The sequence below is a fragment of the Equus quagga genome, chromosome 15, assembly GCF_021613505.1.
Source record: "Equus quagga isolate Etosha38 chromosome 15, UCLA_HA_Equagga_1.0, whole genome shotgun sequence".
Classification (NCBI taxonomy): domain Eukaryota; kingdom Metazoa; phylum Chordata; class Mammalia; order Perissodactyla; family Equidae; genus Equus; species Equus quagga.
The window spans coordinates 10,887,481-10,915,245 of record NC_060281.1 but is presented as its reverse complement, the minus strand read 5'-3'; the positions used below and the strand labels follow the sequence as shown (position 1 = coordinate 10,915,245).

Genomic DNA, 27,765 nt, shown 5'->3' with positions numbered 1-27,765 from the left:
GGCAAAATTAAAAAGCAACGAGTATTTTAAATATACAAAGAATATAATCTTCCTTCAAGGTGAAGAAATAGGAAGCCCCATGACATCAATTCTCAATGGACACGCTGTTAAGTAGCTACTACTCCCAACGAATCTCTCTGTAAATATTTTAAAAGTTCAGAATGATCGATAATACAATGTATTCCTATAGAATACCATGCATAACAGTCACCAGTTATTTTCCCATTTTTTCATTGTTCTGAATAGATCAACTGAGAAACATGAACAAAGTTAATTGCTATAATGGTGGACTGGGACTGAAATTCAAGTTTTCTATTTTCATTACACTGAAAGTTCAAAATGGATACTCTGTTTTGTGATCCATACTTCCCTTTTTGCCATAAAATCCAGGTGATCCTTTTTCTCCCTTGGGGCCCATTTCACCCTAAAAGACAAAGTATAAATATTGAATTTTAGAGAAATATGGATATTTTTCTTATCAAGAAAAACAACACCAATTATAACCAATGGAGTTTAATATGCCAACGTCTAAATAAAATAAAGTTTGTTTACAGAAGTCCTGTATCCCAGGCTTTACAAAGAAAAACAAGGAAAACAAGGACAGTTAGTACTATAACAGGGCCTATAGCATAGGACTTATAGTTAAGAGAATTTCTATATAGTAAAACTTACTCATCAATTTTTCAATACTATAAGATTTATGACTGACAATTTTAAAGGAAGTTTGTAAAAGCCTTATGTAAACTATGATATTAATCTTAACCCAATCATTTACTTCAATTTTTATATGAGCATTTATTTATAGTGCATTTGTAACATAAAGTACTTTCAATTTGAAATAAAATATGGCATTGCTGAATTTAAAGAGATCAGATTTCTTCAACCTTTGATCCTGGCATTCCATCAAGCCCAGGAAAACCAGGAAGTCCACGGTCACCCTGAAAATAAAACCAAAATCAATTAAAGAAAACACATTTCAGCCTAAAAAATACCATCATATATTCTTCAGCCTCGCTCTTGTCAAAACCCATTGGAAATTAATCTGCAAATAGTTCAAAGTATATCTACATTAAAACCTTACCCCTGTGAAAGATTAATCCTCATTGACCAGGGTTTCATTGATGATCAAAGAAGGAAAGTATCTGGGGCCTCGGGGGGTCTCATCAGCAATCCTGACCCCAACCTTAGAGAGCAGCACCAATTCTGAAAATACTTAGGCTCTTACAGTGGCAAGACGTAGGCGTTAATAGAAATGACTTGGTGCCACCACTGTCTGGAGAGAGCCATCCTCTGAGGTCCCATCCAGCTCAGTAAGATTAGACCCTGAACTAAAAGTCTCAAAACACTCTAGGACTCCATGGGAATGTTCTTTCAATTGCTAATCTTAAGAATTGTTTATAGTTAGGTATCTATTCAGATGTGCCCATAAAGATGAAAGGCCTTAAGTTACCTCCAAAAGAGGAGAGAAGAAGAAGAATTGCAACAGCTTGATATTTAGTGCACACAGTTTTAGTACTTAGCTCTGTGGGAAATGTTGGGTGCTGTTTTCTTAGTCTCAAAATCTTAATTGTGAAGACACAGTTAAGAGAGGACCAATGGCCGGCACGGCAAGAGTTGGGTCGATTCACTTTGATTTAGGCAAATTGAAACACTACCTACAAATGATTCATTATACTCTTAGCCTGTCTGGTAGGGAGAAAAGAGATATGACCAGTTATCTATTATTGCTGCAATTCTTAAAAATCTTAATTTTTGTAAAGGTTATTTATCACATCTTAAAGAGAGACATAGATTCATGGCATAGAACCCTCCAAAGGCAACTTTTCTTATTCTAAGCTTCCATATCTCTATGAGTTCCAATCGCCAAAACACAGGGTTGTATTACTACCACATTTTCAGTTTCCAGCATTACCTTCTGACTTCCCACTAGGAAAGAGGACTAACCTCTCACAGAACCCAACACCCTCTCCCCGTCTCCACTTCTAAGAAGTACAAATCTCCTTAACCTTCTGTTACAGCTTTGATTAAATCTGTAGTCAGTATTTATAATATTAAGATTCACAGCTAAGCCACAAATACGCTGATTGCTTGCCTTTTCCTGCCCAAGTGTTTGTTTTCCCTTGAGTTAAAAGTTGCTTGTTTGGTTTTTTGGGGGGAGGGGGTAGACGGTGTTTGCTTAGCTTCCTATAACTTATTGCAATATTGAGATCCAAATTACCTCCAATTGTAAAAATCACCTCTAAATATGCTCAAATACATTGAAAATTTCATATTCCTTAATGTCTCTTTTCTAGAACTTTCTCATTTGTTTCAGTAAAGATTTGTTGCTCTTTATATCTGCATTTATTCCCTTATTTAGGGGAGCACATCATCCAACAGCTTCCTGAGAAAGAATTCATGGGAGACAACTTTCTGATACCTTAAATTTATGAAAATGTCAGTAGTCTATTCACTTATGTAATTGATAGTTTGCATGGGTAATTGACAATTTGCTAACAGAAGTACAGTTGAGAATTTTTTTCCTTCAGACTTTTGTAGGCTCTGCTCCATTCCCTTCTTGATTTCAGTGTCACTAGTGAGATGCTAGAAGCTTTTCTGATCCTGATCATTTGTATGTGCCATATTTGTTTGGCTGGGGGTGATGGTTGTGGTGGTCATAGTGGTCTTCCTCTCAAAAAGCTGATAGGATCTTCCTTTTGTTTACGGTGTCTTAAAATTTTACAATGTTAACCCTTAGTGGAGTCTATAATCAACCATTATGCTAGCTACTATGGAGGAGTCTTCATCTATAGGGACCTCAAGTCTGCACATGTGACTCAGACCACACACTCAAGCTCCATCCACACTTCACATAAACAGCCTACCCTCAGCCTCCCCTAAGCTAGGGGCAGACACACAACTGTGTCAGAAAGCCCTCAGGAGGACAGAGACAGGAAAGAGGCCTGCAGGTGCTGGGAGCAGGATTGGGGTGGTTTGTGCAGAGATTGCCAGGACTCGGGATCTGAAAAGGGAGTCGTGGGCTACAGGTGTGTCTCTAGGTTGGCCCTGAAGACCTGTCACTCCACACTGAGGAGCAAAGCTAAAGCAGGGTCTGTCAGGGCTTCTGCCTCTCTGAGGGCATTAATGACAGAGTTTCTCAAGGCCTCCTCTCCATGTCTTATATCAGTTTCATCTAAGATTTTTTGTTGATCTTTAACTTTCGTAAGATATTTGGTGGTTCCTGATTGTCAGCTCCTATGGAAGCTGATGATAAGGTCTCAGTGGGTACTGCTCATTGACTGAGCTTCACTATAATATAGTCTGGTTGGGTCATTTCACTGGATAGCTCCGGATGTTAGTGGATTCCCCATCGAAAGATCTTCTAGGCCTGTAGCAGACAGGACTGGCTGAAAGCATTCTGGAGGTCAAGCAGGGGAAGAAGACTAGGTCTCCTCAAGGGTAAATGTTCTCTAAATCCCGTTGTTTTAGTACAAATCCACCTTTTCTTCCCAGTCTAGAGACCTTCAGTTTTATCTTCTCCAGATAATAAACTTTTATGTTTCTGCCAGAGTGGAAGAAGGGTTATACAGATTTGGCTATAGAGAGTTGAGGAAGGAATAGCAGGATCTCATTGTTCTTTATTCAACCATGCTTCCATCTTTGCTGTAATTTCAATTCACCTCCATTTTCAGCAATACTTGATATTACCATTTCCTGAGATTTTGGAGTGTCTGTGTGCATATATGTGTGCATGTATGTGTACATGTGAGTGTGTGTATCAAGGGTAGTCTCTCTTATATAAATCATATCCCTTCTCACATTAAGATTCAGCGTCCTTGGGTCTTTCCAGCTTCTAAAAATGCAGAGCTGTTCTCTTCTCTTCTATTCTCTGTGTCATGTTAGGTTTTATTATTATAATTGTTATTATTCCCTTGGCTGTTGCTTTAATGGGGAGTTTAATAGAGAGAGGAAGTTAATATGAGTGTTCAGACCTTCATCTTCATCAGGTGACTTACTGCCAATAATAACATCCAGGGCATCTTGTCCACTAGCAAGGTGGGTTCACAGGAGACAGAAGGACAGAGACAAGAGAAGGAAGACACAAATCGAGAAAGTCCACACATGGTGTGTAATCTCCAATTGTCCCCGTGATACTTTCCAGTGGGAGGCTTTCAACCTCCCAGAAAGGGTTACTGTGACCTCTTGAGGAGAAGCCCAAGATTCATGACCTGCTCTGTGTTACTTCGAGCCAAATTCATTCCTGATTTACTCTGGTTGATTGCAGGAAAATCTGCAAATCCACTTATCTTACTAGACTAGGAAACTATTGGCCTTCTTAGTTCAAAAAAAAAACAATTTTTAATTTTAACAATGATCTATTCCATAGACAGAAATACTCCTTGATAGCCATTATAAGATGAATTTTCACAGAGAGTGAACTAAGGCCAAAAGTCTAGGAATTCCCTGATATTCTCCCATAAAAACTGATGGCAAATAAGAAACTAAAATACATTATATTTTAGACCTATCTGTATTATGTTTTTGTCCTTTCATTGATCTGTAAGTAGATCTGGTATAAAAGGTATGCCAGACTGACAGTTCTACCCCCAAATCTATTTACCCTTTACCACCACAGAAAAGACTTTTATCTGGGCAGATAGCTGGCCAACTACAGACTATGTTTCCCAGTCTCTTTTGCAGTCAGCTGTAGCCATGTAACTAAGTTTCTGCTAGCAGAGTGTGTGCAGGACTGGTGTGCAACTTCCACATCGCTGATTAAAGGGTACGTTATTGCTCTGACTTCTCTTTCCTCCTTCCCATCAGATTGGAATGCAGATAAGATAGTGACTAGGGACGTAGCCTTGATCATGTAGAAGAGAACAACACTCTAAGGGAGACTAGAATAACAAGAGGGAAAAACTTGAGTTCCTGAATGAGTTTGCAGAAACCTTTACATGAGGAAAATAAGTTTTTTGCTCATTTGTGCCACTGCATTGGGGGGTCAATTTGTTTCCACTCTAAACAGGAATAGTATTTTTATAGCTTACAGTGAATGTCCTTCTCAAGAGTAAAATCTTCCCCTTGACTACATTAATTTTCCACTAAAGATTGAGAGAGAGAAGACCCACTAAAAGCTCACATATTCTAGAGTTGATTATCCCCCAAACTCAACAATTTAGCCAAACAGAGGATAAAATGAAAAAAATAAGATTTAGGGGGACACCAAGAGACACAAAAAGAAAACTAGATGATTTTCTTTCCCCTACTGTGTAGACTCTAATATAAGAACCAAAACTACCTTTTGAATATACTTTTTCCCTTTTGCTTGGGGCAGGAGAGAGTAGTAACAGTTCCCAGAGAGAGAAAAGAGATTAAAGTGAAAAGAAGAATCTGAGCTAACTCTTTAGAAGACTGAACTGAGACATCCCGTAGAAGGCCAGGCTGGGCCAAGATACACTCTTGTTAAGACGGAATTTACTCAGCAATGACCACTTGACAAAACTACAGAAGAAGGGAACAAACCAGGAGTCCCTATTAAGGCGGAGCAAAGTCCTAGGTAAGACTTCCATTCTCTGGCTACAGTTACAGAAAACACAATCTTTGAACTTTAATTTACCAGAGATGACAAACAAATCCCAGATGAAGTGCGGAGAAGACCAGGAACATTCACCCACGTTGGGACAAAAAAAAATATGTATAAAATCTGGACAAAGCTACTGTCAAGCACATAAGCAAGATTTTTAAGTAAAATAAAAAGGCATGGCATCCATGGTAACCTACAGCACTTAAGGGGAGGGGGGAGCAGAGAAACTTGGTGAGCAAAATGGTTGGGAAATACTGAGACAAAATCTACAAAACACAGATCACAAGAAAGTGTGACCCAAACCTATTATACTCTGCCAAGTTATGTCCAAGCTTGCAAAGTAATGCCTAGCAAAGAAGTGGAAAGTAAAGCCAAAGTCTATCCACAAAGGGCATGTAATATGAAAGACAAATAAATGCTCTTGTGTTAGCCACTGAGCCGTTAGGTTATGTTACTGTACTACAGCTTAGCCTAAGTTAACTAACGTAAAAATTGGTATCATAGAAAGAGGAGGCTGCCAAAACAACAATATTAAAAAATATACATGGCATTCGCTTTGAGGTTGGGTAGTGAGCAGTGGAAAACAACTATTAGAGGTCGGAAAAATGGTGATTCATATAGGGCAGTGGTGAATATTTGATAAAAACTTTGCTTGCAGTAACTTGCAAGGGTAAATAGTGCATTGAATGATCTTATAGTGAGAGGTAAAGAACTGAGAAAACAGAATGTTGGTATCACGCATTAATTGGTATTGGCTATATTTGACAAGGTACTATAAAAGAGGTGAGTTCAGAAAAGAATTGGCCAGTTTGCAAGTAGTAATTAAAAGGAGTAGACAAAGTCCAAAAATACTAGAATTGGGAAATACAACTTTTTTCTCATCTCTAACAGGTAAATAATGAAACTGGAGAAAGCCTTTAAAAGAAGTTCAATTAAAACTCAGCCTCTGGGAAAGACCAGATCAAGGGTGTGGCCATAATCGTCAGTTGTAAGTCCTCTGAATCAATTAAGGTGGATCCAATAAATCCTTCTAAGCTGGACATAATGGCTCAAGAAAAAGAAACAGAGTATAGTGGATGTCTGATAAATTCAAATCACTGACTATTGATTATCAATAATTAATTAATGTAGAGAAGGCCATAACTAAAACAGGATTGTGTATGCTGCTATTGGCTGGAATCAAAAGTCAAGACATAAAATTACAAATATGTATTTGCTGTTGAGAAAGTCATACTACCAAAAAAGCCACAAACCTGCACAAAAAGAGACTGTGGCTGTTTGAAACTTAAAAAGGGAGCAAAGTTGCCCAGTATCACTACTTTTTTTTAGTTTTCCTAGCCAGTTTTGACTAGCCCATGAATTTAGACAAAATATAGAAATAAGAGAGGTAAAAACTAGAAGGAAGAATACAAACTATTTGTACTTATGATTGTACATCTAATATGCCAATATACCTAGTACCCTAAAATAATTAGTAAGAGAAATCAGTTAATTGCTGTTTTAAAAAATTAATATACAAAAATGGCTTTTCATATGTAAACAATAACCAATATAAAATGTATTGAAGAAAAATTTCCATTTATAATAGGAATAAAAAAGGTAAAAGTGCCTAGATTTAAACTTAGGTAATGTTGAGGATCAATATAAAAAAAACCTTTATTATTCCATTGAGTTTGAAGACTGCAATAAAATTAAAAGATAAGTCATAATCTTGAACAGGAAAACTCAGGATTGAAATTATGTCAATGATTCTAAAATTAATCCATAAATTCAAAGGAATCCTAATTAAAATATGAATAGGAACTTCTAAAAAATTGAAGAAAAGATACTGAGCTTTATCTGGAAAAATAAGCACGCAAGAATAGCCAGGAAAATTTGGATTATAAAGAATAACGGAGAAGGAGTGGCTCGGCCAACATGAAATCATATTATGAAGTGACAACAATTAAAACAATTTGGCAGTGGAAAGGATGTGGACAGATAAATGGAACAAAACGGAAAGCCAAAAACACCAGCCCCAAATGAAAATGGAAATTTAGCAATGATGGTGATTTTTCAATTAAATGGAGAAAAAAGTGAAATTCCATATTGCAAGTTCAAATGGCAACTGGCTATCCATTTAGGAAAAGAGAGGGAAAAATATGAATGCTCATCTAACTTTACTCCAAATATCAAAATTTTAAAGATTAAAATATAAAATAATGAAAAGTAAAATCATGAGTAATTATATTCAAAATGTTAGAATGTGGAAACTCTCTATACAGACACAAACATAGGAGAAAAATCCATATATATATAAAAATTAAAATTTTCTGTATAGCTAAAATTTCAAAAACCAAGTCAAACACATAACATAAGCCAGAAAAAATATTTTGACATAATTTATGAAATGCATACAAAAATCAATTTTTTAAAGGATGAACGGCCCAGCAGGAAAAAAAAACAGAATATATATAACAGCAAACTACAAAGAAAATCCAAAATCCAATGTGTCCAAAAATCACATGACAAGGTATTTGACCTTACTCACTAATAAAGAAATGTAAATCAAACCAATACCATTTTTAAGTTTACTGGTGAAAATTAGAAACTTTAATGAAACTCAGTGCTGATAGGAGTGTGAGGAAAGATATTTTCACACACTTGTTGGGGGAGTACAAACTTTCTAGAAGGTAAATAGGCAATTTGTATCAAAGTTTAATTATGAATTTAAGCCTTCAATCCTATAATCAATTCTACTTCTGGGAAATGTTCCTATGGATATCTCAGAAAAATTCACTGAGAAATATATACGGAGAAGACATTCATTACAGTCTTGTTGGTAATGTATAATTTGTTCCATAATGATATCTTAGATATAATAAATATATTTCTTAAACCCAGAAAAACCAAGTGATGAGTTTGTACAAATTCTGGATAGGTTAAAAAAAAATAAATTGTTGATACTTCCTGTGTCTCCAGAATTGAATTTGCCATAAAAAAGCTTCACACACCATTCATAAACTAATAAACACATATCAGTTAACCAACACAGCCTCATATAAGTTTAACAAAATATATTTCTCCAAACAATTTAAACATATTAGCTTTCCTTAAGGTTAAGGAAGTGTTTTAAGGTACTTAGAGAATTTCTCAAATTCCAAAGAGTAGCTTTAAAGCATGCTATAAAATGAGTTATCAATTGAAGACCATTTGGTGGATGTGTTCCTTTTGATTTTGTAAATTCAGAGCAAAAACCTGCAAAATCGGTACACATTTGATTGTCTGGTGTGTAAAGAAAAATGTTAAAGTCAGCGAGAAAGTGTATCTAATTTTAATTATCTTAAGTGGAAACTCCTATTCTAGGAGTTTTTGGAGGAAATCCACAAAATGGAAATTATACATGGAAAATATCCTAATGGAGACTGGTATTATATGGAACAATCTCTAAAAGGCCACTGTGATGCCTGGAAAAAACACCCTGCACCGCCACATGTCAAGGCCATCTCAGGAGTATATTTTTTTAACATTCGCATTTCTGAAAATCAAGGAACCACATTGTAGAGGAAGAACCAACGAAAAGCCTTTAACTAACTTACTAAATTATTTTAACTCTAGATAAAGAACTCACTGAAATCACAGAGAATGTGAGGCGGGAACATAGATGGTAGCACATGGTGATTTTAGGCCCACCATGACTTACGCCCAAACAATGAATTTCAGAAAACAACCAATTCTGAATAAAATCATTACTGGACTAAAAAATAGAGACCTTTGCATAAACATACATTTTATTTATCTTATCTTATTCAATAGAATGTATGGTTTTGTAAAATTCACACGCATCTATTTCAAAGACAGCACAATGACCGAAAGCAATAGAGAAGTTAGTTTAAGGTGTAACTACTGAATTACTGTTATCCCTTTATTTTTAAGTAGGCACGTTGGGGCTCAGAGCAGCCCACCACCTCAAGATATGCCACAGTGGCATACTGATTATTTTGAGTTAAATTTACTTGAGAAAACAGCCAGTGCTAAAAGAGTACTCTGACCCTCCACTGTCAGTCCCCCGGAAAGCAGGAAATAAACCTTCTGTGTGAAAGATACTTTCCCTTCAGGAGAGGGAACAGAGATATCCTGCTCACCAGAGACAGGGAATTCAGGGCAGAGAAGGGTGTGTAAACAAGCTCTGCTTAGATTCTTCGATAATTAAGAACCCAAAGCCTAAGTTTCTTTGTCTTGTTGTCCTCACAAATTTACTGTTTTTTTGTCCAAAAAGTGTAAAATCTGCTTGCTTTGGTCATTTCTTCAGGTCCCATTTCTATGAGATCTCCATGTGTATGAATTAAATCTGGTTTTTTCCCTCCTGCGAATCTGTCTTAGGTCAATTTAATTATTAGACCAGCCAAAAGAACCTCGAGTTCTTCTTCTCCTGGCCCAACAGGCACATCTATTCCCAAGGAAATTTACTCCAAGTTTTTAAAAAGAATAACAAGTCTCCTTTTCATATTTGGTCTCTAAAACCCAAGTAAAGGGAAAAATAAATAAATTTATTCATTCATCCGTATTCATAGATACATTCATCTGTACATGCATACTTTTATACCTTCCCCCCCACCCCAAAATCAGGCTATTTGTAAGAATGTTAAAGAAACAGCAATGATCCTGTAAACTAGAGTGTAAGTGAGGTTCCTGGCACAGGGTCTCCTTAGAACAGACATCCTTAGCTTCCCAGCAGAATCTCTCATTCACCTGGAGGAGGTCAGGCTGTCTCTCATGACATCCCCAGAGCAAGAAAATATATGACATCTCCCATTCCTGTGGGCCTGGTCTGCTCCCTGTCATTTTTTAAGACTCCTCCATCATTTGAAACAGGCAGAGATTGCTTAGTGGTGAAAAAGATTCATGGAGGCCTAGGACCACTCGGTAGACAAAAGGATTTTATACTACTTCTTCAGGAATTATCTCGCCTACTGCTGCCACTCTGTCTCTCTAACTCTCCCCATACGATAAAGCTGCCCTCACCTATTCTATCTTCTCTGTTTCTTTTCCAGTCACTGACCCTCCTGTTTGCCCTGGTGACCACTCTAATCCATATCTTGCCCATGACAAATGCCACCCCACCCTATGCTACATCCCAACTGCAACCACGCTCTTGATGAACAAAACATAATAACAAAACAACCACCACTTATTTAAGAAAAATCATGGACCAGGAACCATAGTAAGTATCTTTCATACATTATCTCATTTAATCCTCACAATAAACCTATAAAGAAACCCCCATTGTGTCGATGAAGAAAATAAGGTTCAGAGACATTAAGTAACTTGTCCAAGATCAAATAGCTTGAAAGCAATATAAGCAATTATAAAAACATAAAAAGGATATTTTCTGGATCAGTGTTTCTCAGATGTAAATGCTGTGCACATTATTTTTAAAAGATAATCATTTTGCAAAGATTGTAGTTAGAAAATTAGCACAGGCTTTTATCAGAAGCAAATAGTAAAATGGCTTCAAAGAACTTATAAATAAAATTGTGCTTTAGAATTAAGCTAACAAATCAACACAGGGATATAAGCAAATACAAATGGGCATCTTGGATGTGGACTGCTATCTGGGCCAGTAGGCCTTGATTGGATGCACAGGGAGGCATTAAGATATTGAACATATTTAAAGAATACATACTTCAGTAGGAAGCTTGCCAAATCTCAGAGTCGTAAAAAAGGAGAGTCAGCAATACAAGTGTTGTCTCTACCTAATGAAGCCCTTAGGGAGAAGTCCAGTAATGCTAAGCCAATAGGCCACCTGCCAGATAGGTATCTATTATGAAGACAGACACGTGGATATTGGGCTATTTGTGGCTAACATGAGAACACATTCCATTCACATAATTCTCTCCACTCTAACAAGGTAGCTCCCTACAGAGTTTAACCACAGAGAGAGAACATGGCATCAGGGCAACGCCAACATCTGTTCCATCTGCAGTGGTCATCTAGTGATGACCACTTTCACCTAGTGATAAAAGCCTTCTGTGAGCTTTACTAGCCAATGGCAACCGACAAGTTTCTGAGCCAGCACATCTTGGAATTCACGAAGGCAAACACTGTTGAATGGGAGTCATGGTAGAAAACCTTGTTTGTCTTCTCTGAGTGACTAAAACGACTGGACACATTTTTATTTTGTGTATTTACCTTTTCACCATCTCTCCCTGGTTCTCCTTTGTAACCTTCTGGTCCTCGTGCTCCCTAAATTAACCACAAAATAAAATTCTGTTAATTATGTTTTTTGGTTGACTAGAAAAGGTATTTCTAAAATGTGTATAAATGGATCACATACTTGTATTCCTGGGGATCCTGGAACACCTGGTGATCCTGCAATTCCCTGATATCCCTAAAGAAAAGTAAACAAGAAATAATTAATATTTCATCATATTCACAAAGAACAGCCCTCCATTTCAGGATTTACTCCTGTCTCAAGTTTCTTACACCTAAGACTTTACTTAGTGGCTGTTTAAGAAACCAAAATAGCTAAGCGTCAAATGCTTAATAAAGAAGTCACATCCATCAGTCTTTAGGAAATCCGTAAAAAATGTACAGGAAAAAGATCTTAAATATCTCTAGATTAATAAAAATACCCAGAAATGCTTCCATTAAAAGGAAGTCTTTGGAATGGAAACACAGAGCCAATGTTCACAGCTCCTAAAGAAATGTCCTGCACGTTAGAAACACATTCAACATATTTGAGAGAAAAACACTGGGACTGGAGATTAAACACATGTAATACATTTTTTAAACTACCTGATTAATGGCCATCTGAGTTAATCCCTGGAATAAACTAAACCTTGATGGATGTTATTCTTCAGAGTAAGTCTATAACAGCCTTTGGATTGCTCATTTTAGAAAGCTGCTGATGTTAACCCCAAGAATGTGGCTGTGACATGGCCCCCTGACCTCCCAAGGCCGAGCTGTCTGCTGAGCAGGAGGTCACTTCCATCTCCACTGCTACTTACATAAACCTTCAGAAACTGGACCCTTGGGGATATAGCACAACCTTTTCAGACAGAGGGAAACTATTCATTCTTCACTCAGCATATGGCAACTAAACTCCAAAACAAACTTGCAGGCCCTGAGCATTTATCTAGGTACCCCAGGGTCAGAGTCAGGTTGACTTGGACCACTTGGTACCTGCAAATACATTTACCTCTCTCATTCAGATTCCATCTTTCTCTTGCTCTCTATTCAGATTCCACCTTTCTCGGATCTTACCGTTTGAGTAAAGCTTTCTGTTGTCAACAGTATTAACACAGATCTCATTAATGTTTCCGATTAAATCTTCATTCTAAAATCCAAAAGCTTCATTTCCATGTGGCTACTCATAGATGTCTGCACTGGTCTTTGTTTTCACCCACTCACTTGTCGGTACATTTTTAGCTGTGATTTTAGAGATATCATAATCCCTTACTTTTCCACACACTTTTTCAATTATTCCTTTTACTATTCTTATTAGCTCTAATAGTGACCATGACGATAATAATAACAATAACAATGGTTGTCTCAGAAAGATCAGTTTTAGATTATTATTTGTCTTCTTTTATATGCACTTGCATTTCTTATTTCATAAAATGCTCTGTTACCTTCAGAATGATGACTATATTGTTTCTGTCACCAACCATCATCCTTGCCTTCGTATCCACCCCATTCAGTTCTTCACAGAGTGTACTATTATGCTTTCTCCAGGATTTCTTACACTCAAATTTTTCTCTTAAGTCCCTTTGCCCAATCCTTAAACAGTTTACTTCACCAGTGAATGGGTCTCATAACCAGCCTTTTCGTATTCCATACAAAACAAGCTGCAATCTTCAAACCCACCATATGTTCTCTGGGCTAGCACTGTCTCTGTGTCACTGGATCGTGTGCCCCTTGAGATGAGGGACTATGTCTAATTCATTTCCGTATCTCCAGCATTGAACAGAGCATTTGGCACATTTTTTGTTATTCAAAATTGGAAGAATTTACCTTCAAATCATCCACACTGCACACAAGTGTGAAAAATCTCTTTCCTTGAGGAACCATGTTACGTTATGCTGCTTCCAGTAGCAAATTGAAACTTTCAGTAAGACCATGCAGTTCATGTTCTTAAGATCACTCAGAAGAAAGAAGAAAGTCAATCTACACAGGGTTCGCTCGGCCTTATATCTCTACCACTCTAGTTACTACTGAATCTCCTTCCCTCGACCACTTTGGAATCAGAGAGGCCTAAAGCTGCATTTCAACTCTGTCACTGCTAGCACATGCCTAAACAGAGCTGGATTACTGATAAATGCCACCATCTGGGATGTCCTTCAGATCCTTCAAAACCCCATATGCACTATCTGGATAGTCTGACATGATTTACAACAGGCTGTTGTAATTGGGAGAAATAATAATAGCAACGATTTATATAGCACTTTTCATGTTCCAGATTAAGTATTTCACATGCATTAATTCACTTAATCCTCACAACCACCAATTAATGTTGGTTCTACATTATTCCCATTTTCATATGAGGAAACCGAGGCACAGAAGATTAAGAAACTTGCCCAAAAGGTTAAGTAACCTTGCTAGTAAGTTGACAGAGCCAGTGGAAACACCCTCTATCAGAAAATGCTTTCTGGCAGATTAGATCTTATGATTCCAGAATGATTAATCTGACTCAAAGAAGTCCATTTTGCCAACTACTTTTAAACTGTTTAGAATTCTGAGTGCCCAGAGGAAAGGAATGTTCATAAAATTCCTCAAAAGAAAGTTACCATGGAGATTGGCTATTTATCAAAATGGTCGACCACTGGCAAAGTTCACATTTAATGAATTACTTTTTTCCCATTTTTTCAAAAGTTAAGCCAAATGTCCTATCTGCTTTATTACTTTTTTCAGAAAGTTAACCTTCTGTAGAAAATCAAAAGCTGCTGGGCTGTCTCTCCTCTTCGAAGAAGTAAGTTAATGTGATGCATTTGTTAGAAGGGACATATCGCCTTTTAATGGATTAAAGCAATGTGGAGATGCCCCAGACTGTGTTCCCAGCTCACCTCTGACTCATAATGTGACCTCAGGCAGAGTCATCAAATCCCCAAATCCTGGGAGGCAACACAGTGAAGTGGAAAGACAATGAATTTTAAAATTGGAAAAGACCTTGGGCCGAATTGTTGCTCCTCCCTTTACTTTCTATGAGACTCTGGCGATGTCCTTTTGCCTAGCTGAGTCTCCATTTCCCACCATAATCTTAAGTAATAATACCCACTTCACTTCTGAAAAGAAACAAATGGAATCACCAGTGAAAATGTCTGGCAGATGTTAGGAACTCAGTAGATAAGAGTTTCTTTCTTTTCTTCAGACTCAATGACACTGTACAAAACTATGAGAACGCTTCTGCAGAGTGTTATTCTGTAGCCTAAACTGCCACCCTTACTGCATAAGGAAAGGCAAGTCCAGTCATTATCATTATGACTTAACCCTTTTTCAGCATTCATACAGATCTAATGCTGACCATGTGAACACGGCCTCAGTGTACTCTATAATAGCCCTGTTTGTTTTGTCTTTGGAAGAACTGTAATACAGGAACAATAAATGCTTCCACAATAGGAGAACCAGGTTATTGGCCTTGTTTTTAACTGACAGTGAGATGCATTCTTGAAAACTTAGTTCTATAAAGTAATTCAAAGATTATTTTAGACACTAGAGGAAGCATGATTAGCAAAAAAATAAAGAAAAACCAAAACCACAACCAGGCTGGGGGATCCCAGGGCAAGTCACCAGAAGAAACTGGATGAAATTCAGAAAAATAAATTCTGGATGAAAAATCAGGAAAATAAAGGTTAACAGGAAGGAATATTACAGTGCAGAACAATTTCCAAAAGGAGCAAAAAATAAAACATTGGTTGACTCATAGCAGGGTACACCAAAACAAGGAAAATGCCCTGAAACAGGAGAAATGATAAACTTTTCAGATCACTTACTGAGTTTTTATTTTTCTGAATACACAAGCCTCTATTTTCTTGTAGAACTGTAACTTTCACATAATCTTTGATGAATACTGTTCATTAATTTTGCCATTTTGCAATTTATTAGCAGGTCCAAATATCCACCCTGCCCCCATCTGCAAGATTTCTGACAGTATTTGAGTCTTTTCCATGTTCACAGAAAGTCTCTTTGTAAGTGAGTCATTTTTTAGGAAAAACATATTCTCACTGCCAAATTGTAGGGTTGAAGAATACAGAATCAATTTAATTTTATTCCATGATTCATAGCTACAATGCTCCAGGAAAGATGTATACCATTGAAATGGAAATTAAGGCAATAAAATCATCGAATGTGCAAGGGTCACAATCTCTTCTGAGCCCAACTCTAATCAGACCATAAAACGTTCTGCCAATCTAAATATATAGATTTTTTTTAAGTAGTGAGGAGAAGAGAGTATTGGTTTCCTTCAAATAGTCTAAACTTAAAAATGAGAATAAAATCCAGAGAAATCACTTTAGATGTCACTCTTCTTTTTAACATGTAAGAATGTGATTTAAAGGTTATTCAGTTACAAAATTTTCTTCAAAGTTTTCCAAAATTCCAACAGATACTCTTAGGTACACAGCCAGGGTAACCAAGTAACCAAAAGCAAGTGTACATATACTTTTAATATCCACTGTGGATTCTTCTAGTCGTCAGCAGATTTTATAGCTCTATATGGTTAAATTCCAAGAACATTCATAAATCTCTGTCTTTCTATGTATAACTAATATAGAAACTAGTTTGTTTGCCACCTAACCCAACTATTAGTCAAGCAGTTTATATGCTTTAACTGATTGCTCAAATTACTTGATTAATAGATCACATTAATATATATAAAATTACACCTGAGCTAAGTTCTAAGAAAGAACCATGGTGCCATGGGAGGTAAACAGTAGGCAGGCAGGGAAGCTTTCTGAAGAGACAAGCTCAAAGGAGCACTAAAGGAAGCACAGTGCATCAGAGGACGCCCTTCAATGTGCCACGCAGCACAATAGGATGAGCCACACCCACGGAGATGAAAGAAGAGAGAGAGCATGGGGAAGCAAGCAGCGAAACAAGACTGGAACGGTAGACTGGAGGTTGCGTGCACACCTCGAGGGTCTCATGAAGGACTGTGATCTCTACCCAAGCCACTAACCCAGGGAATCACATAATCAGGCTTGAGCTTTGAAATGCTCACTTGCTACACTGTGGAGCACAGATCAGAGGGGGCAAGGAAAAGCATGAAGACTAAGCGAGAGGTCCCTGCAGGGGGAGAGAATGGTAGGTGGGACCTGATTCCATCCAAGGTGCATTTAGTCCAACCTGATGATGAGTTACAGTAGGTGAAGAATTTGGAGTTGTGGACTAACGCCCAGATTTCTGGCTTGTGCAGCATGATGGCTGATGACGTTACTGACCAAGAGAGGGACTGGAGGAAATATAGTTCAATTGATTGCAAAATATGAAGTAGCACAAATATTTAAAAAATATCTTTATGTAGTAGGATAAACAATTTGTATTTGACAATGAGAAGCTGTATGTTTCTGTGGGGGAAAAAACCCACAGAATTTCCACTTCAAATTAAAGCAAGCTACATTTACCATAAATGAAATTTAATCTGAATCGAATCTTCCTTCCTTTAAGAAAAGGCAGACGAGTGATACATACAGAGCAACATCATCGCTTTCCTATAATAATTTGCCTTGACCTAAGCACATAAAAGGAAAACACTGCCTACCTTCGACAAACGATCTCTGCTGACATAGCTCAGTTCTTAGATTCATAGAAGTTAATTAAACTTAGGCAAATTGCCTCATTCCCTGAGTAAGGTTACACGTAAAGTTATACTAAGCTTATTTCAAAAGAAGCATGCACGGTTTTTTAAGGTAACTCATATCATTTCTAATAATTCTTACTTCCCAAACTAAATCTCTAGTAATTATGCTTTATATTCAAAGGGAGGTGACCAATAGCTAACCTCACTCCCTCTCTTACTGTCCTGCTGTATTTTTTCCATAGTGCTTATCACAATCTGATATTATTTATTTTCTTATTAATATTGTGGATTTATTATCTATCTCTCCCCAGTGGAAGGTCAACTTCAAAATAGCAGGAGCTTTTGTCTATTTTGATCATTGTTGTAGTTCCTTAACCTGGAAGAGTGCCAGGAACACAGTAAACACACAACAAATACCGAGTAAATGAGCAGATGAATGAAAGGAATAAATAAGCAAACAAGTATATAAACGTTTATTGAGTCCAACCAGTGGCTACTACTGAGGGCTCTAAAAATAATAGTAGAGACAGCCTGCATTCATACAGATTACAATCAAAAGAAGAGATAATATAAGTGTGAATTTATCTTTGAAATCACAAATGCTAGATATGTAACCAAACAATTCCTTGAGGAATTTAACTAAATATGCAAATAACTTAGTGCATAGATAATGTCTGTATACTCATTATCATTATTGTATATACTATCTATAATATACAAAACATAAAATCTATTTTATATATTATAAATATATAAACACACGAGAGACACATGAGATAAAGATGGAAAGATCCATATATGAGATTTACATAAGGGGAGTGTTGGAGAAAAATGAATTAGCTAGTCAATTAGGCTTTGTCTAGGAAAGCTTTACAGAAGAGCTAAGTTTAACACTTTGTTATAGTAAACAAAATAAACTGCCCAAGTGTAGGATAATTCATTGGAGGCAAATGGTCCATATTTTAGTGTATCAGTGAGACTCTCATGAGGGAATGAGGGGGTGGGTGTGGGGCTGTGGGTGTGTGTGGGTGTGCGTGTTTTTGGTTTATGGCAGTGAGAAACAGTGAAACAATAAACCTTTTTGCTAAGGAACCCAAACTGAGGTGAAGTGAGAATTTAGGTAGAAACTGTTCTCTCTAGAAGGATGTTCATACGCTTCATAGTTAAGCCACTTCTTGTAATTCTCTTTTCCAAGCTAAATAATAGCCATTCCTTTGGCTCTTACCCTAATGTATCCCATTTTCCAGATCTTTAACCTTCATGGCACTCAGCCCCAAATTCCCCACAGCTCTTAAACTGTTGAGTCCACAATTGGCACCATATGCAGTTAAGAGTCTGAACAGAGGGAAGCATAAAAACTTTGTCTCCTGGGTCCTATTGTTCTATTACTAATGATTCACTCCCTGTCAAGCTTACTCTACAACCCCAAGTGCTAGTTTTTCTTCCCTATCCTCCTGTTCTCTACGATCAGTCTAGAGTACTTTAAAACAGCATCTCTTGTGTGAGTTATACCTGAAGTTCAGTAAACCCTCCCACAGGCTGTCTTCTGAGTTCTTACTCTCTCCCAGTTACTCTCTTCTGAATAAATCTCAGATCCCACAAATCCCTAAAGTGTAGTATGCTAAACTAAATTCAACACTTCAAAAGCAGGACTGTCATCTTTCGTAAAATAGACACTATATATTTACTAACAATGCCAAAAATTGCATCAGCCTTAGGCAGCCTCATTACATATGTTGATCCATTTTTCACCAATGTTTAATTTAAATAACATCTCCCAGACAAGTAAGAGCCATATATTTATTCCGGATGAATTTCACTATGTTAGAATAGCCATTCTCTAAGCTCGCCAAGTCTTTTTGGATCTTTGTGTCACCCCAAATGCCAACATAAATTCCAAAAATGAAATCAAGAATTAAAAATTCTTAAAAATCATAATAAAGTAAATGAATATTTAGTGGAGTAATGCTCAAAAAAGAACACTGGAAAAAATGACAAGAGACAATATGTAATTGTGAGAAAATTTTACACTTCTAAAAATTAAAAACCAAACTATAAGCCAAATAAATAGAAGAAACAATTACAACATATATATCAAAGGATTAATTCCCTTAACGCATAAGAAGCTCTTATTAATGGACATGCAAAATATCATCACCCCTATAGAAAATGGGTAAAGAATAAGACAGAACACTTCACAAGAAGGGGTGCATCCTGAACATCAGACTTCTATATTCAGCTGTCCACTTAAAATTTCTACTTGAACATCTAATATAAGAATTTAATCTATCCAGAACCAAAGTTCTGGTTTCTCTTGCCCAGTTTCCTCTATCCCATCCTTCCACATCTCACTGGAGTCCCCCTCGACTTCTGTTGCTCAAACTCGCATTTGATCCACCAGCCAATCCTGTCAGCTCTGACTTCAAAATATCCCCAGAATGGAAGCAGTCCTCTTCACCTCACCACCACCACCCCGAGGCTAGCCTCCGTCATCTCGCTTCTGGATTGTTCCAAGAGCCTCTTGACTGATCTCCCTGTTTTTGTCCGCATGACCCTAAAATCTATTTTCAACTCAGCAGTCAGAGTAATTTCTTTGAAAAATAAGTTATATCCCATCAATCTTTTACTCAAGACCCTCCAGCAGCTCCTGAGTTCACTCCAACTGAAAACCAAAGTCATCACAGTAACTCAAGGAACTCTTCCATCTTCCCTAAATGGCCCCAGATCTTCCCAACACCCAGCTAGGGCCTTGGTTTCAGTAAAGTACTTTACTTCATGAAGAGTAATTATAATGACAGAAGACAGAAACAAGCACTGTAAAATTATAAACTTCCACAACATCATAAAATAATCCTTTTATATGTTTCCACATATGGCTCTCTTTAAAAAAAATCAAATGTCATATCAGTATAATACCCTTAATAGTTGTACTACTCTGAATTACCTGGCAGGATATATAAATATTTCCCCTGATCCTCTTTTTATATTGAAAAAATAGTAAAATAATTATATGCTCAGACACTACTGACAGAAGTTAGTTAACTGATAGAGAAATGAGAAAGGAGAGGAAGGATTTGAAAATAGCTCTTGAATTTTGCTTGAAGGCATTTTCCTTATGAAAATTAGTATTTCTCCAGAGTGAAATAATTTCCTATTTAAAGTTTCAGTTGACTTGGCCTGATTATAATGTGAAAGAGATTCAAATTGCTTATTGAGAGGGACTGCACGGAACCAAATCCAAACAAAGCAGAATTCCCTTCAAATTGTTCCATCCAAGTTTCCTTGGTCCAGATGGCTTCGATCGCCAGCCAGAGGCTCCACCCACACCTTCCCCTGTGCGCTGGCCCTGGACACACACTAATGACCCTCAGCTGTTCTGGCTCCCGGGCTCAGTTTCTCTTCCTGCCTGGCCACCCAACCTCAAGTCTCCTGCAGAGAGAAAGAAACAGGGGGAAAGGGGAATATTTAAGAAAAAAGTCATACCTTTGGGTAAATAGGATCAGGCTGGTATATCAGCTTCCTATTGCTGCTATAACAAATTACCCCCAAGAAAGTGGCTTAAAACAACACAAACTTATAGTTCTGGAGGTGAGAGGTCCAAAATGAGTCTTAGGGAGCTAAACTCATGGTGTCATTGGGGCTGCATTCTGTCTAGAAGCTCTAGGGGAGAATTTGTTCCTTCCCTTTTCCAGCTTCTGGAGGCTGCCTACATTCTTTGCCTCAAGGCTCTCCCACTCTCATCTCTGCTTCCATCACTGCATCTCCTTCTCTGACTCTGACACTCCTGCCTCCCCCGATTATAATGACCCTTGTGATTACATTGGGCTACTCAGGTAAATCAGGATAATTTCTGCATCTCAAGATCCTTAATTTAATCATAGGTGCAAAGTTCCTTTTGCCATGAAAGATAACATATTCACAGCTCTTGGAGATTAGGACGCAGACATTATTCTGTCTGCCACAGTTGATTTGTTCTTTCTCTAACATCAGGAAACATTTAATATCATCTAACATCTAATGTCACCTACTACATAGTTGTATCTATATCAACACAAAAAATCACATACACATACAGAAAAACACGTATATACATGCACCACATGAAATGAGACAATAAGTCTATTATAGCTTAAATAAGAGTCAGAGCAATATCCATGATTATCATATCAGGCTGATTATAACTAATTTCCAGTACTTTGTTCATGGCAAGATATTAACAAAGAAAAATAAAAGCAAACCAGAGCTGACAGCCCGTGCTGCTCAGCACTCGCCTCCAGACACTGCCCAGGACTTTTCGCCAGGGAAAAAACAAAAGCCTGGATCTCTCAGCTGTGCTGTCAGGGGAGCTCCGCGTCACCATGAGGTGCTGCCAGATGACACTTCAGCATGTGAAGTGTGTCTGCTGTGGAGTTGGGGCAGCACTGCAGTCGCCAGTAACAGAAAGTGTAGGTCCCACAGAAGGGGTCACCAGGCAGAGGAGGCTGACACGTACGAAACTCATCCCACCCAGTGATTCGGCACAACTCACACAGGACCTCGGGGGGCAGGACCTTCAGTGCGATTAAGGAGTTGCAGTGAAGGAATGCAACAAAGTCACAGGACATTTTAAGTTAAACTGAGAAAGGGATGGGTTATAAGAGAAACTAAAAGGCAAATGTTGGCATGGAATGGGAGTGAAGGATAAAGCAAAAGAGGAGATGTTAGGTTTGGAACCTGTTCATTTCATTCAATTCAGATAGGAGCAGTGTGGTGATAAATTTCTCATCTTATTTCCAGCAAATACACCAACTAGCTATTTCTGTGCTGATGGGCTTGGCCCTCGATGCCATATTGAAGCTTTAATTGCCCCCACTCTTATCCAGGCCAAATTCTCTTCTTGCAACTAGAATCAATGTCCCCCCACCTACCTAAGGATTTTCTTCTTGCAAATGTCCCCTATCCCAAAATCATCAGTTTTTCACCTTGCACCTCATTTTCATCATTACATAAACTTGCTGTAACAACTCCCATCTTTAAAAAAAAAATTCTCCTTTTATCCTACATCCTCCTACACAACTGCGTCATTTCTCTGCTCCCCATTATGTCCATCATCTATGTTCACTATCACCATTTTATCTCCCACTTTTCCTTGAATCCATTTCAATTCAGCTTTTGTAGCCACCCTTCCTGAAACCCCATTTATCAAGGTCCTCAATGACCTCTATATAGCAAATCCAATGGTCTAGGCATAGGCCTCATTTTTCTCGACCTCTTAGCAACAATGACACAACTGATCACTCCCTTCTTGAAACGCTTTTTTCACTTGGCTTCTAGGATGCCACTCTCCTGGTCTTCCTCCTACTGCACTGATCATTCTTTCCCAGTTTCCTTGGCTGGATCCTCCTCCTCTTTTCCGTCTGCAAGACAGACCTAGTCTCATCCACTGCCCCATTCTCTTCTCCAGTTATCCGTACTTACTCCCTAAGCGATCTCATCCACTCTGTTGGCTTTAGATACATCTACATGCTAAAGAGTCCCAACTGTGTATTTTCATTCTCAAACATATCCCTGAACTCAAGATTCCTATCTCTAGTATCCTGGGAGACACCTTCAGCATGTCCAAAAATGCATTCTCGATTTCCCCCACAAAGTACACAACTCTCCCAGTGTTGCCCAGCTCTATAAAGACATCACAATTCACCTGGTGGCTCAAGGTAATATCCTCTGAGTCTTCCTAGACACTTTCTTTCATGCCTCATATTTAATTTCACAGCAATTCTGGACAGCTTTACATTAAAAACTAACCCAGAATCTGACCACTTCTCTTCCCTTCCACTACATCACCCTAGTCCAAACCACTCTTATTTCTCACTTCAAATCTTGAAGTGACCTCCAAAATGGTCTCCTGCTTCCATCCTTGCCCCATGTAATCTACTCTCCACATAAGACCCACCTTCATCTTTCTAAATAGTAAACCAGATCAAGTCACTTCCTTTCTCAAAATCCCCAAATCGATTGCCATCCCACAGAATGAATCCTGGCAGATCAGTTGAGCAGCATTGCCCCAGTTGCCCAGCAGCTCCTCAGCTCTCTGCAGCTCCATTTGGCCACCATTTTGTGACTTATTCAGACTCCCTTCTTTGACAATCTCTCTAGAGAGGTTCACCTGTAGAGTGAACCCCTTTCCCATGCAACACCGGTATAAAGGGCCCCAGCACATTAGGGCTTCTTCAAAAGTTGGCCGCGTTTCTTTAAGTTTGCCAGTAAAGCTCTCTCAGTGACTTTCCAAGCTCCTCTTTTATCCTGATGGTTGGAGTATTAACGGTTTGACGTTAGGTCTGTGGTTCATTCATTCCTTGAATATTATTGACTCACAATGCAAACCTTCCCATCCAACATGGCAAGAGTTAATGTCTCACGATAAAGAAAGTCTCCTAGGAGATACTTTTTTGGTGACAATCATTTAACGTTCAAAACTAATTCCTAATGTTTATTTACTGTTATAAACATGCTGACAGGTGACTTACCTGCAAATATTTGCCTAAAATGCTTTAAAGTGGATTTGCTTTACATCCTTAAAGTTCTCTTGAACCTTAGAGGATATTATTTTTTTAGCCAGATTATAAGTATACTCAAGTATACACATTCTCAGAAAAATAATATCACCTTTAAAAAGATTTTTAACATGAAACCTTCCATAGATATGAAAATATTTCTTTTCTGAACGTAGCTATTCATTGATACTAAGAACTCATTGGACAATTTTTCAAATGTAGCAAAGACGTATGTAACTTTGAAGTAAGACACCTAAAAAGTTGCTAGAACGCTGATTCTATTGACCAAGTCAGACTTAACGTTCCCCTCAGCTTAACTAAAATTTAGACAGGCTTCTTCCTGACTCTAGATCCCTACCCTCCCTTCTCTTGGAGAATTTACTTCAGAAAATTTGTAATTGTAAACTCTCTCTCTGCCCCTTTGAGTCATAAATATTTTTAAAATCTTCCTGCTAGTTTTCCAACTAGCAGGGAATGTCTTTCTCAAGGGCTTGGGAGCCATCGTTTTGAAATGAAATCATCAAGGAAGATAAAGACCCAGATCTCCCAGTCTCTGGGAGAGTAGGACCCTACCTTTAAGGGGGTGCCAACTAGTAAACACAGATGGCCTAATCACAGAGGAAAACGGCTGCCAAACTCAGGAATAACTCAATTCGCTCCATCTCATTGATCAACCTCCCCACTAAAGCCCTCCAGTACTTTCCCACTAGCTCACCCCAGTGCTCAAGAGCCCCCCCTCCCTTTATTTCAGCTGAGTGGAGCTCAGTGTCTCTCCCCTGTTACAATAGTCTTGAACAAAGTCTTCCTTGACTGTTTAAATTTACCCAGTGCAATTTTAACTTTGACCCTAGAATCCCAGTACTGGAGATGACTAAGCTTTCAGTACTCACAGGCTTACCATCTTGACCAGGCTGTCCACGGTAGCCAGGGTTCCCAGGCTGTCCAGGATCACCCTAAAGAGGAAAAAAACTTCTCAGTGCAAAACAACAAACCACGCTGGCAGCTTTTTTTATATTTAAAAAAATAAGAGAAATCCCAAAATAGAGTTAGAAAAATGATGCCATACTTTAAATGCCCATCTTAACAACTTAGGCTTTTTATTATATAAAACTTTCAATGATTTATTTCTGTGAACACACGAGGTACAACAAGTGAAATACTTTTCACTGATGTAAAATGTCCATATTTATGGCAGGACTCAATTTTAGAATTCTGAACAAAATGTTGTGTCATAGCAAATATGGTTTCAGTGATAGCAATATTTCACTCAGAAGTCTACAGACTTAATTCTGTTACACTACAGATATCAATGACCTATGAAATAATAATTCAACTCATAATTACTTATTTAAAAACACAGTCCACAGGCCACGTAATCTTACCCGTGGGACTCAGGTGGAAAGCTGCACAACAGTCATTTCTTTCAATCCAGTCAATGTGTCTCTTTGCCTGTATTTATAATCTCATTTTAACATAATGTTAAAATCCTAAAATTTGAATATTTTCATGAGAGCAAAGCCCAAGCCAAATAACTCTGCCCGACCCCCATAGTCCTTGAGACATGCAATACACAAGAAATGAGGAAATGACCTTTGTCCTCACAAACCAGAGATCTTCAAAGAACATTATTCCATACAACATGACAACGAGCCCAGGCACAGTATATGGAACTCTAGTTTGTTGCCCAATGGCCAGCACTGACTATTCAGATGGTTACCAACCATGAAAAAAGCAATGTTTTTGTGAAGAGAGGGTGCTTTGTAATTTAATTCTAAGAAATATTTCAAAAATAATATTGCATTCATCTATTATTGAGTCCATGAGGTCCACATGGGGCATCTTGCAGAAAAACGTGAATTCTCATCCATCAGTATCAGTAACTCCTGCATAGAAGCAACTGATTTCAATAATTCTTCATTATTTGTGTCAAGAAATCATTCACACAGGATCCAGTGATTATATGTTAACTAAACACCATTGCTAAGGGTACTTTCATAGAGCCAAATTTGCTGGTCTGAAATACCACTGCAGGCTCCTGGCTAGGGAGACTTGTTCCAGAAACATACCAGGAAAAATGGAAAGAACTATGCGAACTCTATAAAGAAGCCAATGAAGAAGGGATGGGCTTTTCACTTAGGAGCCACCCAAGAGGCTTAGCATGAGGAAAAGCTGAGAAGAGGGGGAAATGTCATTTTTAAAAAGAGATGAAGAATAGCTGTAAATCCAGGGAGAAAAGCAATGCTGGAACGTGTAACGTCTTGCTGAAGAGATACAATTTGTAATTCTAATCCAAGGATTTCCAGTGTTTGCTGGGCATTAGGGAATAACATTCCGGTTCTATAGGGTGTTGGAATTTTTCTCTTCTTATTTTGACAGTCTCTGCATGAATCTCTAGCCACCCTGAAATCTTTCTTTATCCATGTTCAAATTGGACTCATGGCCTTTCAATGAATTCTATCTTTCTTTTTTTCTCCTGGGAAGAACTTTTTCTTACTTTTCCATTTAAGAGTCAATAGGACAAAAAGTTCTATCACTGTAACTTCCTCATTACTGCACTTTCTCCTGAGGTCTTTTTCTATCGAAATGCTATAGCAGCTCCTATGTCACTGATCACTTATTCATAACTAGAGTTTTCTCAAAGCTTTCCCTTGATTAGTCTTCATTTACCATTGGGATCGAGACTCCTTGAAAGCATGGTTTATATTTCCTACTTTTTTTTTTTTTTTGGACAATGCTGGGTATCAAGTAGAGATTCAATATCTATTTGCTGATTGATTTATTTCAAATCAAAGCAAATCTCCTCTTTATGACCTCTTTACTTGCAGAATATTATTTATCAGCAAAATCTAGGACATCAAAAGGATCTGAGAGTGTTTAACCTCTACTATGATGAAACTGAAATAAAGCTTTGGCATAAGAAAAAACAGGATTTGTGTTTTTATGTTGCACAAAAGTACAAAACATACTTAACAACAACATTTTAAATTAATCAAAACTAAGTTTCCAAGGGGAAAAAAAAAATCACGCACAAGATAAATCCAATGTGACTTCATAAGGACCATCACACCTCTCAACAGCCCCAAGAGGGAAAATAATGTCTTTTGCAGGTTCTATTATTGCTGGTAGATTTGACTGGCTATTTTGACTATTGCCCTACTGATTTATTTGCAAAACCTCAGGTAGGTTTGGTGTCGTTTCCATAAAATTGGAAGAATAAAGTAAAACCCCAATTCATTTTGGAGAGAAGGCCAATTAAAATAAAAATTCAACTTTATTACTGTAATAAAAGCTGACATCCAACCTTTATTGTTTATTATATGCTGAGCACTGCTCTAAGATACTTACACATATTAAATCACTTAATCTTCACAACAATCCAATGAAGCAAGTGATTTCATTATTCCCATTTTACATATGAGAAAGCTGAGGCCCAGGAAGATTAAGTAACTCGCCTAAGGTCACAAAGTGGTAGTGGAGATGGCACTCGAATTCAGCCAATTCAGCCCCAGAGTCTGCACTCCTGAACACTACTCTTCTCACCCACATTAAAATGCATATGCTGATCAGAACCAGACCTGGGAATTGCTAGCAAATTTAACATGGAAAACAATTTCCAAATATATTAAATTAAATATATGGCTTATTATTGTACAACTGTGATTAAATTCCCAATCCACTTTCTTCTAATTTAGTTAAAAACATTTGTACATTTTGAATGTTAAAAAAATATGTGTGTAGCTGAAAAGCAATACTTACTTATGTTGAACTGAATTTGTGCCACAGGATTTTTAAGTTGTTGACAGGAGTGGAAATGCCATGGACTAAGCAAAAACATCTCTGACTATGGCCTCTCGAGAAGTGTAAACATGAATCATTAAAGTAAGAAACAGTTA

At 37.7% G+C, this 27,765-nt stretch overlaps 1 protein-coding gene across 5 annotated transcripts in view; it reads right to left on the bottom strand.

The window, feature by feature from the left end:
• The window catches only part of COL21A1 (collagen type XXI alpha 1 chain), a 169,141-nt gene that overhangs the window by 58,191 nt on the left and 83,185 nt on the right, over positions 1-27,765 (bottom strand). For all 5 annotated transcript variants that reach the window (XM_046640526.1, XM_046640524.1, XM_046640528.1 and 2 more), the window contains 5 exons: positions 24,763-24,825; positions 11,880-11,933; positions 11,735-11,788; positions 885-938; positions 371-424 (listed from right to left, as the gene is read on the bottom strand). In XM_046640526.1, coding sequence (XP_046496482.1) covers positions 371-424; positions 885-938; positions 11,735-11,788; positions 11,880-11,933; positions 24,763-24,825 — 279 coding nt within the window. The remainder of the gene's footprint in view (positions 1-370; positions 425-884; positions 939-11,734; positions 11,789-11,879; positions 11,934-24,762; positions 24,826-27,765) is intronic.